The following is a 14,488-nucleotide window of genomic DNA, read 5'->3' as shown; positions in this document are numbered from 1 at the left end:
TGTACTTTCAGTCTTATTTTTACTTCTCGGCAAACGTGCGTTCGGCGAGTTTGAGTTACTGACAAGAGCAGAAGGTGAGTTTTTAAAAATTTAAATGCAAATTGTTTAATTGATTGTTGGAATCATTGATAGATTGATTGATTTTTTTTATTTCAATTATTGATTAATTAATTTAATTTAATTGATTGATTGAATGATTGATTGATTGATTGACAAAACTTACGTGCTCGCCTACCAGTCGCTGTAATGCAGTTACTCTCATCATTCGTACATTCGGCCAAGACGCCAGGATTGTTAGTACACGGATTGCACGTGTAACACCGTAGGCCTAAAACTCTACTAGGTCCAATACTTACCAGTAACATCGCAGTAGCAATGGCCAGAGAAATTACTTTAAACAATGACGACAAATTCGAGAAACCTTTGGAAGAAATTTTCAGTGTCATATTGATGCCGTTGTTGTATTAGCGGTTGTTGTAATTGTTGGTGTAGTAGTTTTTATTGACGGGAATGTAGTTGTTGATGATGTGGTTGATGTTTTCTGGATTTATTTCGCACTTTTAAAAAGTGGATGGTGTACTGTCTGGAGAGCTGCACCCCTCAGAAAGGGGTATATTTCCCAGGAGTTAGTAGCACTTTTTAGGGCGGCCCTACTAGATAAACGGCCCCCAGTCTTTGCGGTGAACCTCTTCTTTATAAGCGAAAAATAGAAATTAAACTATAACACTTGTAAAATGTTTACTATCATCTAGGACGGTTTAAGTCTAAGTGCCTTCTGATGACAACGATGTTGAGATGTTGCACTAGCTAAGTGTCAGCCACATCCATAAAATGAATTGTCTAGAATCAAAATATTGACAATAAAAAACATTCCATTACAATTTGATCAATTATAGTTTGAAAATAGTTATATAAATGTAGGCAGTAGAGTATAATAGCGAGGCACTTATTGGTATTACTAGCTGGTGAAATTAGAAAGACACGAAATCAGTTAATAAATATTTTCGCGCATTAAAAATTATAAATGTGATTATTATAAAGTATTTGTATGTGTGTATATGTATGTATTATGTTTGTGCGCGTGATTGTATGCATGCATGTATGTGTGTGTGTGTATGTATGTGTGTGTATGTATGTATGTATGTGTGTGTATGTATGTTTGGGATGTTTCGATAGCAAAGCCTTCTATTGTCATTCTATTCGTAGGTTAAACATAGTTCAATTCAATCGCTTTGTCAAGCTAGTTAGCTGCAAGAAAAACTTAATAATAGTAATAATAATAATATTAACAACAACAATAATAATAACAATAAATAACAACAACAATAATAATAATAATAGGGGTGATGACGACAACGCTGATAATGTTTTGTACGAATTCTACAATACGCACATCGTTGCTTGGCCAATACATATTTCTTATCTTATTCACTTCATGAAACCATCATCTATTCTTACCGGATCGCATGGGGCACAGTCAAAGAGGGGGAGTAAATGTGGCTATGGGGCTGCGCCCTACCCAAACAATAAGTAGTTTTTTCAGGGTCAAAGGTCATGCCATTGTCCACTTATAATTACAATTTTAAACCGACAAACCGACAAACCGACAAAAAAGGTATTTGGGTTTGAATAATTTATTAATATATATATATATATATATATGTATATGTATATATATATAAATATATATTTATATATATAAGTATTGCATTTGAGCTCGGCTGAATAAAATAGTTTTTTTTGAACAACTGAACAACAACAAATTAAATGATTGATTGAATGTATGAGTGAAGGAATTGATTTAACAATGAATGAATGAATGAATGAATTGATAAAGGAATGGATAAATGAATGAATGAATTGTTGTAAGAATGGATGAATGATTGAATGAATTAATGAGCGAGTTAGTAAAGGTGAAAGTATGAGAAGATCGAACGAATGAGTGGATAACGAACAACGAATGAATGAATGAATGAATAAATGTATGAATGAATGAACGAACGAATGAGTTAATAAAATAATAGATAGATGAAAATATGAATATCGAAAGCATATGTGCTTGAAGGATAGAAAAAACTAAAAAATCTGATAAACAAATGACTTGAAATATGTATTATTAAAAATAATCACAAATTTTTTTTTCAAATATTTGAAAGAAACTCGAAAAAAAATATTTAAAAAACTTTGAAGATAACGATTGTAATATAAACTTTAAAAAACACACACACAAATTGAAATGAGTCGATAATCAATTTCAGTAAAACGAATGTCAATTTATTTACAATTGCTCCAAAATCAATTCAAATAAATAAAATCAATGAATTAAAATAAAAATATATAGTAAAAGTGTTATAAAATATATATACTAAATAACATCATATTATGGCTATTCACTAAGGTTCAAACGTTAATGTATATATATACACACACACAAATATATTATATACACACAAATATATATATATATATATAAATGTGTGTACGTGCTTGCGTGCGTGCGTGCGTGTGAAGCCCACTTTAAAAATCATTTAACTAAGAAGAAAGATGAACAAAGATTATGAAAGGTAAAATACTGCTTCGTGTGTTTAACTGCATTCATTTAATTTATTTATTATTTTATTATGCGAATCGATTTATTATGCTTTCGTTACTATAATACAAATTAAGAAAATATTAATACAGATCGATTAAAATACGACTTAATCAATCATGTCGGTATATTAGACAGAATAAAATGGCTATAATCGATAAAAAGACGATTCGGTATTTGGGTATTGCAAACAATCGGTGTTTCGGTACATTAGTTATTTGGTATCGTAAATTATACCGAAAAATATCAAGTACGATACTTTTATCATTGTCAAAGTTTAAAAAATTCGCCGAGCAGCCTGCCAGCGAATCAAATTTTTTCATCATTCCTCAATCTCGACGATCAGATCGTCTCCACTCAATTTCATCCCACCGGCCGCCTCAACCCGTTTAATAGTTCCGGAAACAGGTGCTTGCACCACCATCTCCATTTTCAGGGCGCTCATGACAGCCAGAGCTTGACCTTTTTCAACTTTGTCCCCGACCTTCACCTTGATGGAAAGTACCTCTCCGGGCATCGGGGCACCAACAGAACCTTTGACCCCTTTCGTGGCTTTCGGGTGGATGCGCATGTCCTAATTTGGGAAATTTTTTATTAATTTGTTTTGATTGCAGTCGTTCTAGGCGACCTTAAATTTTTATATACCATCGCCGTTAACGTTGTCGTAATTATTATTTTCGCTACGTTATGAATTATCTGCTCTTCAACATCATCGTCGTCGTCATCGTCGTCATCATCGTCTTCATCGTCACCATAGTCACCTTCATAGCCTCTTTATCTCGTATGTAGAGAGATCTAGGTTGGCCGTTCAGCTCGAAAAAGACTTCTCTCTCACCTATATTGAATTGTAAAAAGGTAGTAGTAAGTGTAGCAGCATCAGCAGCAGCAGAATTAGTAGTAGTAGTAACAGCAGTTCTAGTAGTAGTAGTCGTAGTAGTAGTAGTAGAAGTGGCAGCAGTAGTAGTAGAAGTGGCAGCAGTAGTAGTATTAATATTTACCTGATAGTTTTTTCTCTCCTTTGGCTAGCGTTACGATGTTCAGTGACTTGCCTCTACCTATTTCAACCTTTAAATAAAAAACATAACGTTAACCTAAAACTCGAAAGTTTTATTTTTTAAAATATGCATAATAAAATATTAATTTTAAAACATAATATAATTATTTCAGAATAATAATTTTGAATATTTAAACAATGGAAATTATACAAGAGGGATATAAACAAAAATAGGTAACATTTATTTATCTATCAGGTTTGAGAACTTGCTAACATTCAGCTCCTCATCTATTTCCGGCCCAACTAGAAACGTCCTGGTATCCAACTTATCCACGGGTCCGTATGCTTTCCTGAACTCAAAATAATCATCCAGAACTTTGGGGTAGAGGGCGTGGCTAACCAAATCCTTGTCTGTCATTGGCTGACCGTGTTTCTCTTCCTGAGTTTCTTTTAACTTTTCAAAATCAACCGGGGGCATGGATGCACCTGGCCGCCCATCGATTCTGGGGGTCTTTTTCAGAATCTGGAAAAATTAAAAACGTTTATACCATTGTAATAATGGAAAGAACAATAATTCTAGCAGATGGTTTTTTTTTTGTTTTAACGCTCTTGAATATCAGGCAATGTTGTCATTGAATCATAAAATTTCTCTAACAAACGGCTTCATTCAAAATAAAAAATCCCATTCAATGGCAAAAAACTTGACTCCCACTTTTGATCTCAAAGGTTCCGGATAGCCGCCGGAAGGTTCCCCAATCATTCCCTGCATGAATTGAATGATGGACTCCGGAAATGACAATTCATCCGCCTTTTCCAACAACGTCTTCTCTGTCAGCTTGTTCTGAACCATAAACTGTGCTAGATCACCGACGATTTTGGATGACGGAGTAACCTGTTGGGTTTGTGGTGGAGAGGAAACTTGAAAAGTCTGTTATAGCAAGAAATGATTAGTAAAATTGTAAAAGGCTTTATAAAAGCGCAGTTAGAAGTATCAATGGTCTGGGTTATAGAAAGACTTCAACGAAACGCTGTTAAGAACTTACAATAGAATGAGTTTATCCTATTCTCAGGAAATGTGTTTTTAGTGAAATTTCAAAAACGTACCTTAACAATATCACCAAGAACCATATTGGCCACTTTGTACATTCGTTTAACTTCATCGAATTGCTGACCTAGGCCTAAACTGAACGCCTGGAACTGCATGTTGGTGTACTGACCACCTAAATAAAAATGGAAAAATTAATTATCTCAAATTATTTTTACAAATCTTGCTGATCATTTTAACAATAACTAAGCCCTGCTCATCGATATTCTGCCTACAAAATCTTGACAATTGTATAACGCTCATTTATTTCGAATTAAAACACAACCATAAAAACTGTCAGATTAACCGGGGATTTCATTCTCATACACGTCCGTGTTTCCGCTCTTCATAGTGAGGCAGCACTCAAACGGAGCATACAGCTGCCTCGCTTGCTCCCAATACGCTGCGTATTGGGATATATACTCAAGTGGGATATCTGGATTGGGATAGGATAGTTAATTATAATGGAAAGTAATTATGGATTATAATATAATATTTTTATAATTTAATATAATATATATATATATATATATATATATAATGTCATTGTAATTAAATTATAACAAGTTATGTTGAGTGGAGTATTGATGTAAAAGAGATAATAATGAATATTCATAAAAATTAATAATCTAAAATATAATAATAAATATCCATATATCATAATAACTTTAATGAATAAATACTACAATGACGAACGCGTATCATGTGGGGTTCTCTCCAGTGAAGCCACAACCGAGCCCATGGACGGCTGACTTGTCATGCCAGACATCGTATCAACCGCAACGTCCACAATATCCGCGCCGGCCTCTGCGCACGCGAGCAACGCCGCTACACCAGCGCCAGAGGTATCGTGCGTGTGAACGTGTATGGGCAAGTCGGGGTATTTTTCTCGTAGGCGACTGATTAAAATTTTAGCGGCTTGCGGTCGCAGTAATCCTGCCATGTCCTATTCGATGGTGATGAAGATGGTGAGTGAGATGGTGATGAAGATGGTGAGTGAGAGGGTGATGAAGATGGTGAGTGAGAGGGTGATGAAGATGCAATGAAGAAGTTACTTCTGTAGCATGCATTTTTGATAATGCAAGCTAAAAAAAACTGCAGGTATGCAACGTACAATGGTAAGTTGTACATAATGCAAACAGGCACGCACACTCACACATACACACGCACACTCACACATACACACGCACACTCACACATACACACGCACACTCACACATACACACGCACATATACATACGCACACGCCCACGCACATACACACAAAACGTAAAAAACTTCAAACTTTCACTCCTAATATATGAGTACCGGCTTTGACCAGCTCATCAGCCAGTTTCATGTAGTAATCTACGTTGTATTTCTTCTTATCGGGATTCGAAACATCACCGGTATAAGATATCGCCGCTTCGATTACACCACCTAATTGGTTAAATATTTGAATCGATATTCGGGCGAATAGATTTGAGTTAGTTATAAGATGAAAAATTGAAAAAAGGCGATAAACTCAACCGACCGGCTTTCCCGACGGCATCCATACCGACCACCATGTTCGGTACGTAGTTGAGGGAATCGAATACTCTGAATATGTCCATCCCTGATTTCACGGCTAGGTCGCAAAATCTTTAAAATAAATTTAAGAAATACAAAAACGGCATACGATAAATTTGAAAAGTTTAATTATTTTTCTATAAAGATGGTTTAAAAATGTTTAGATCCCATAAAAAAATAAACTTAACCACCAACTTGTAAACCACGTTGTCCGGATAGTTAGCATATCCAACCGCGTTGGCTCCTCTCAGCAGCATCTGGAATGGGATGTTGGGAATGAGTCGACGTAAAATTTCCAATCTTTCCCACGGATCTTCGTGTAGGAACCGATACGCCACGTCAAAAGTCGCCCCTGGGTTATGAAGGTTTTTTTTTAATCAGAATCTGACGGACGTAGTGAGCGAGTTGGAAGAAAATTTGAATCTATACTTGAATTTGAAGAATAATGAATTATATAAGTTGTTATATATTAAATTCATTATAGATAATTCATTTTTATAATAATGAATTATAAAAATTGTTACAAGTTGGGTTAGTTAATAGTACATGTGGCAAAGATCGACGGCGATAAAAATTTGAAAGTTTGTCTACAAAATTTATAAGAAAAAAAAGATTATTGAATGGTATAACGGATTTAAATAGAAATTATATAAGAAAATATAAACACATAAACGTGAAAAATAAATAAATAGAAAATGATATCAAATAATTATTCCATTCAACATTTCCCAGAAATATTTTCAAACGCCCACCTCCCCAATTCTCCAAAGCCGCCAAACCATTCAGCCTGTAAGCGACGAATGGCGAAATTTTTTTCAAATCGTGCGTTCGAATCCTCGTGGCTAGTAGGGACTGGTGGGCGTCCCGAAAGGTAGTGTCCATCAGAAGGAGGCCCTGGTGCTGTCTGAGGGCCTTGGCAAATCCCTCCGGACCTTTCTCCTCCAGAACTTGTTTCCACCCGCGCGGGAACAGCTCTGGATGAAAATTGAAAAAAAATGAAATTTTAAGATTGAAATAGAAATTAAATAAAAGAGTTTCTAACTTGCATATTGTTGACTTGAAGATGAATCTTTATGTTCAGTTGATGTGCAAGCTAACTCATTGTCCACTATTGTTTCGCCTTGTAAAATACAAATATTAAATAATTCATTTGATACAATTGTAATATATATAAATTGATTTACAATAAATAATAATAAATATAGAGAAAAGGTTTCTCCTATTCGAAAATTTCAAAAATTTTTTTGATGAAAACGCATCAAATTGCACTAACAAACTGGAATTGATGGTACATGTACGGCGATTTTTGCGGGTTTCAGTCCAGTTGCTAAGGGCGTGAGTGCACCATTTACGAGAACATTCCCGATGTAATTTAAAAGTTGCTGGGACTCGTTAGGCGCCGAATCGAATTTGAAAAGTTGAGGATTCTCCTCGATGAAACTCGTGTCCACCGATCCGTTCACGAAATCCGGATTTTGTAGTACGTTCACGATGAATGGGATGTTCGTCTGGTGGCCGAGACGTTGGAGACGAGTTTTTTTTTACTAAAATAAACTAGTTTTGTGATTTTATCACCTGAACATTTTTAGACATTTTTGTTGTTTTGAATGTAGAAAAATATCTAACTGTTATTTTTTACTCACAATCACAAAATTGCTTTCGTATAATCATAGCTAAGGTTATCATTTAAGAGTCAAATGTTGAGTATTAATATTTAAGCCCGACTAAAAACCTTGACACCACGAATGGTGAATTCCCTCAGTGCCCTTAACATTTTTTGGCAGGCGTTCGGGTGATCTTTGTCCGTCGCAATGACCTTGGGTCATAATTTTATTTTAATGTAATTATTATTAATTATTAAATTATTATTTTTATCGCGTTTAAACTTTTTTCTCTATGGTGGTCGCATTTTTGGATAGGTATCTAATCTCACAAAGCACCGATGTTTTATTTGAATACGTATGCGTAAGAAATAAACAAGGTCTAAAATCCATATGTGTGTCTGTATGTTTGTGTGTGTGAGAAAGATGTGTGTGTGTGCGTGTGTGTGTGAGTTGTGTGCGTGTGAGTTGTGTGCGTGTGCGTGTTAACGTGTGCGTGTTTGAGTTTGATATATGTTTTATCTTGTGTAACAAAAAACCCAAAGTTCAAACGTTTAAAAATTGTTTTTTGATCTATCCAAAATAATAATCACTGCGTAATATTAATCTCTATAGAGAACGAACTCATTATTATTTCGATCAATTGTTCAGTTTATAAACCAATTAGTATCACAGAACATGGCAGAATAACTCTTAAAAACATCAAGATTATTAAGAATTATAACTAATTAACACCAATTAATGAGAAAACGTTTTTTCAAATAATTATGTGAGAAAAGCGCAGACGAAATGGCAAAAACTCACTTTGACGAGCAGCGAATCGTAGAACGGACTTACAAACCCGCCAGAGTAAGCAGAAGCGCTGTCCAATCTTATGCCCATGCCTTCGCCACTTACACAAACCTGACGCAATGGTGAATTTAAATTTTAATTTGAAATCTAGAACTGAAAGCAGGGTAACAATTTTTTTGCAATTTTTGTATTAATATTTCTCAAAGGCTAAAACACACATGCACACACACACAGTGTATGTATGTATAAACGTATGAATGAATGCCTCAGACACACACACGCACGCACACTTTGCACGTGATTAGGGGGATCGCCGTGCATTCAAATCCAGTCCCTGCAAAAACAGCTCCAGGCGTCCTAACCGTTACACCATCGTATCGCCCAAATTTCAAATAAAATGATTAATAATATATATACAAAGTATAATAAATAATTAGGCGCTGCCATGCCCCCACTTACATCAAGTCTTCCAGTATCTGGTGTGAAATCTGGAGTGGCGGGGTTTTCCGTGGTCAGCCTACTTTGGATACTGGATCCATTGACCTTGATTTGGTCCTGTGTGAGGCCAAGGTCGGGAAGGGTATAACCTTCGCTGACCTTTATCTGGGCCCTAACTAGATCAACTCTGTTTTGGCGTTTGAATGTTGGTGTGATTCGATGTTTAGTAAAACAATAGATCTACGCGAATTTATTACGTCGTTGTGTAATTTCGATTAATTTGATTTATAAATAAAATAACAAATTTATAAATACAATTTACAAATAAAAAATTAAAAAAAAATTTAATCTAAAAGCGCCATCAACCGACCCCGTAATCTCTTCAGTCACCGTATGCTCAACTTGTAATCTGGCATTCACCTCGATGAAGTAGAACTTCCCAGTCGAAGAATCTAGCAGAAATTCGACAGTTCCCGCGTTTTCGTAGCCCACATACTTGGCTAGCTTGACGGCGTCCTGCGTGATGGCATCTCGAATTCGAGGGTCCAAATTGGGCGCCGGGGCAATTTCAACGACCTTTTGGTGCCGTCGCTGAACTGAGCAATCCCTCTCGTAGAGGTGAATTACATTTCCGTATCTTGAAGTTTGAGTTTTGAAAATTGCGCTATATAAATTAAATTGATTGATTGGATGGTTGATTGAATGATTGGTTGGTTGGTTGATTGATTGATCGGTTGGTTGATTGATCGGTTGGTTGATTTATTGATTGATTGATCGGTTGGTTGGATGTATCAAAAATAATGATGAAAGATACTAAATGATATCAATGATAGTGTATCATCATGGCGACTCACTTGTCTCCGAGAATTTGTACCTCAACGTGTCTAGGTCTAACGATGAACTTCTCGAGGAAGAGCGCTCCATTGCCGAAAGCTGCTACTGCTTCTGATGTTGCCCGTTCAAATTGCTCTTTTACTTCCTTTATTGGATGAATGGATAGATAGATGGATAGATAGATAACTAGATAGATCGATGGATTGATCAATAGATAGTTTTATGGATGGATTGATAGATAGATGGATAGATTAATAATTAGATGAATTCATCCAAAAAAAGAATTTAGAATTCGGCTTATATTTATTAATTTAATAATGGACAGATCATTGAATTTCATTTACTAACAGTCGAATGAATGAATGAATGAATAAATGAATGAATAAATGAATGAATGAATAAATGAATGAATAAATAAATGAATAAATGAATGAATGAATGGATGAGCAAATGAATGAATGAGTAGATAAAAAATGAACGAACGAACGAACAAATGAATGGATGGATGACAATGGTAGAGTGGCTGAAAATCTAGCATCTTGTATGATGTATATAGTAGTAATAATGATAATTATTAAAAAATTATTATTATTCATATATAATTACAAAATAGAATAATAAACATCAAATGGCTTTTGAGCAAAGTTTAGAATTTAACACTCCAAAACTATTTATTAAGCAAAGTCCAAACGTTAACTATGAAAATAATAATATTAATTATAACAACAACAACATCAAACACAATACTACTACTATTACTACTACTACTACTATTACTACTACTACTACTACTACTACTACTACTACTACTACTACTAATAATAATAATATCAACAATAACATCATATTATATTCCAACTTATTATTACGTAACTAATATACCTAGATACATTTGACTTATTATTACATTTATTGTTGTTATAATTAATAATATTATTTTTATTATTATTATGTTTATTATTATGTTTATTATTTGTTCGTCATTTTCTCTTCTCTCTACCTATGATCAACTTTAAAACGCATGCAAATGAATGATGCCGTTCGTGTTTGTGTTCGTGTTTGTGTTCTGGTAGTCTAAGCAAAGAGAATAACAATAAGGAGAATAAAAAATTATGATAATATGAATAATAATAAGAAAAAAACGAATAATAATATGAACAATAATAAAAACATAAAAGAAGCGGTGTTAATCATTTGGAATAATTTAAATAATGGCGAGGGAAAAAAGTGAGTGAGAGAGAGAGTGAGAGAAAGAGAGTGAAAGAGAAAAAGAAAGAGTGATAAAAAAGTAAAGATGATGATGATGATGACAAGAAAATGATGCTGGATGATGATGTAGATGATGACGCTGGTTGTGGTAAAGAATTAATAACTGCCGATGATGGTGAAGAAGAAGACGACGACGATGATGACAGAAGAGTGATGATAAGTATAGTACTATCAAAAACTACCAAGTTTAACCACTGACCTCCAGTTTGTTGACCTTTCGCATACCCCTACCCCCACCGCCATAGGCCGCTTTGAAAATGACAGGCACTCCATGTTCTTTACAGAAAGCGTAGGCTTCGTCTGCGCATTTCACCGGACCTGGTGTCCCAGGAACCACAGTCACTCCTGATTGGTTGATTGAATTGATTAGTGGAATGATTTGATTGGTGGATTGATTTGATTGGTGGATTGATTTGATTGGTGGATTAATTTGATTGGTGGATTGATTTGATTGGTGGATTGATTTGATTGGTAGATTGATTTGATTGATGAATTGATTTGATTGGTTGAATGATTTGATTGGGTAATTTGACAGATTTGATTGGTTGATTGATTGGTTGGTTTGACTGATATCATTGGTTGAGGGATTGGATGATTTGACAGATTTGATTGGCTGATTGATTGGTTTGACTGATATGATTGATTGATGGATTGGATGATTAATTGGTTAGATAGTTGATTTGATTGACTGATTTGATTAGTTGATTGAATGATCAGCTTTTTACTTGACCATCTGTCTATTTCACTGGTTAAAATGATTTCATTGAAGAACTTAAATATAGCGGTTTCATTGATTCAATGATTTTGAGTTTTTATAAACAGCATCTAAACCCTCACAAACGCCGCCTCACCATCTTACCAGCTTCTGTGGCTGCTTTCCTGGCCATAGTTTTTTCTCCCATCCTCTTGATGGCTTCAGGATTGGGACCGACTAGTCGGATGCCGGCTTCAAGGACCGCATCTGCGAAGTCCCCTCGCTCCGACAGAAAACCGTATCCCGGATGTATCGCGTCGACGTCGTTTTCCTGAATGATGGCAGGAATGAATGAATGAAAAAAACTAAAAAAATGAGTAAATGAATGAATGAGTGAATGAATGAATTAATGAGTGAATGAATAAATGAATGAATGAAAAAAGGACTAAAAAAATGAATGAATGAATGAATGATCGAGTGAATGACTCGTTAAAAATAAATAAGTGAATTAATAACTAAATAAACAATTAAATAAAAGAACGATTGACAGATTGGCTGTATGAATGAATGAAAAATTGGGCAAGTCAATAGATAAATGAATGATGAATGAGTGAGTGAATGAGCGAATGAATAGAGGATGAATGAAAGTACCTTAGCGATCCTGACGATATCAGGTATACATAGGTACGCTGGGACCGGGGCCAGTCCCTTGCCTACTAAGTAACTTTCATCTGATTTGAATCTTACGAAAAAAATTTTTTATTTAATTATTTATTTTAATATTTAAACTAAAAATAGATAAAAAGAGAGAGAGAGAGAAATTAAAAAAGAGAGAGAGATAAAGAGAGAGAGAAAGAAAGAGAGATAAAGAATGAGGCATAGTGTGTCATGTTTTGCGTTGCAACTGCACGATGATCTGGCTTGAACGTTCGGCTGTCCGAAATTCAAAAATTTTATCTCACATCATGCAACTATTCTTCCTATCATGTAATTGTTCTTCTCGCTGTACAATTAATCTTCTTATTATATAATTATTATTCTTCTTTCATTTAAGGATCATAATAATATTAATTAGTCCCACTGCCAACCGATGCATCATCCTCCTATCCTGTTCCGAGTAGATGGATACAGTTCTGATACCGAGCTCGTGGCAGGCCCTGAAAACCCGGATAGCTATTTCCCCTGTAAGATAAATGGATGAATGAAGGATTGAAAAAATAAATAAGTAAAAAACAAATGAAAAACTGAAAAAAGGAATGAATGAATGAATACTATATCCATTAAATTCATGGATTATTTAATTATTTTATGATGAAATCATTGCAAACAAATTTCCTCACATACCTCTGTTAGCTACCATGAGCTTTTTAATCGGCTTAATCTCAACCGGTTTCTGTTGTTGTTGCTGCTGCTGCTGCAACTGCTGCAACTGCTGCTGTTGATTCAGTGGCGTCGCCGTACTTTTGAACCCCCTCACAGCGCAAGCACACTTTCTCGAAGTTCGATCCCATACCTCAGAGAAAGTACCGGTCTGTGGTTGCAAAGATGTTAATACACGACTAAAAATTTGCCATCGTTGCTATTATTATTATTGAAATTATTATAGAAAGATTAAGGATATGATGCAATTAATTTGGGGTTCATCGATAGAGTATTTAAATAGAATGAGATGAAATTAGGACGAAATGAATGTGGCTTGCTACTTGCTGAAGGAGAAAGGCTGAAGAATGCCTACTGAGGTTAACAATTCTGTTTCTCAAACGCAGCATTTTTTGCAGCTGTTGTTGTTATTATTTTTATTGTTATTATTATTATTATTATTATTTGTAGTGGTAGTAGTAGTAGTAATGCTGTTGTTGCCGTTGTATCTTGTCCTCGCGAGAGAGCTGATGTTAGAGGCGTATCAGTCGGAGTTGTGTTAGAAGTACTATCCAGTTGTTGTTGATGCTATATTTAGACGTTGGTGCTATTTTTAGCTGTCGTTGATAGCAAATTTAGCCGTCGGGACTATTTTTAGTTGTCGATGGGGCTATTTTTAGATCGTGGTGCTCTTTTTAGCTGTTATGCTATTGTAAGCTGTTGTAGTTATTTTATGTTGTTGGGCTAATCAATTTTAATATGATGATGAAGATGGTGATGACGAGTTTGTCCAAAGTGAAGAAGCTGCTACAATAAAAACTTTGTTTTATAATAACAAACTTGATGAAGTGATAAAGACGATGATATTGACAAAATGATGATGACGATGATAGCGGAAATGATGATGATGATAGCGGAAGTGATGACAATGACGTCACTTTATACTATAACTTATCAATCTTATTTAGGTTCTTTCCTTTCAACTCTAAGTTGGAATGCGGTTTCGAGTCAAAAACTTGAATGACAAAAATTTGTATTTTAATTAAAAAAATTTTCATTTGCCGACAATAACAAAAGATAAGTACATGATCCAAATATTAACCAAATGATTTTGAATATTTCTATACACACGAAGGCCTGGACTTCAACACAGTATTACTCTTTAGAGAAGTTAAGTGATCGAAAAACAAACACTAACTACTCTTCTTTTATAACCGTTGTTGACATAAACACACACACACACACGCACACACACACACACACGCGCACGCACGCACACACACAC

General features: G+C 34.9%; 2 protein-coding genes across 2 annotated transcripts in view; both read right to left on the bottom strand.

The window, feature by feature from the left end:
* The window catches only part of HELRODRAFT_173416 (hypothetical protein), a gene marked incomplete at both ends in the record, with an annotated part of 881 nt that extends 435 nt beyond the window's left edge, over positions 1 to 446 (bottom strand). The window contains one exon of the mRNA XM_009020023.1: positions 224 to 446. Within this exon, the coding sequence (XP_009018271.1) occupies positions 224 to 446 (223 nt within the window). The remainder of the gene's footprint in view (positions 1 to 223) is intronic.
* A 1,188-nt stretch (positions 447 to 1,634) lies between these two features.
* Positions 1,635 to 13,231, bottom strand: HELRODRAFT_99990 (hypothetical protein). The gene is made up of 24 exons (XM_009020022.1): positions 13,189 to 13,231; positions 12,933 to 13,026; positions 12,496 to 12,586; positions 12,010 to 12,175; positions 11,350 to 11,495; positions 9,902 to 10,026; positions 9,418 to 9,684; positions 9,069 to 9,234; positions 8,622 to 8,720; positions 7,949 to 8,032; positions 7,494 to 7,724; positions 6,969 to 7,188; positions 6,412 to 6,568; positions 6,182 to 6,288; positions 5,954 to 6,087; positions 5,365 to 5,614; positions 4,976 to 5,104; positions 4,689 to 4,804; positions 4,297 to 4,476; positions 3,859 to 4,107; positions 3,589 to 3,655; positions 3,352 to 3,425; positions 1,959 to 3,164; positions 1,635 to 1,829 (listed from the first exon to the last, which is right to left on the bottom strand). The coding sequence occupies exons 1-23, from the start codon at positions 13,202 to 13,204 to the stop codon at positions 2,913 to 2,915; spliced, it is 3,420 nt and encodes a 1,139-aa protein (XP_009018270.1). The 5' UTR covers positions 13,205 to 13,231; the 3' UTR covers positions 1,635 to 1,829; positions 1,959 to 2,912.
* Between the last annotated feature and the right edge of the window lie 1,257 nt (positions 13,232 to 14,488).

The sequence above is a fragment of the Helobdella robusta genome (genome assembly GCF_000326865.2).
Source record: "Helobdella robusta unplaced genomic scaffold HELROscaffold_26, whole genome shotgun sequence".
In the NCBI taxonomy this organism is placed as follows: domain Eukaryota; kingdom Metazoa; phylum Annelida; class Clitellata; order Rhynchobdellida; family Glossiphoniidae; genus Helobdella; species Helobdella robusta.
The sequence above is the reverse complement of the archived record's forward strand: the minus strand, read 5'-3'. Positions and strand labels throughout refer to the sequence as shown.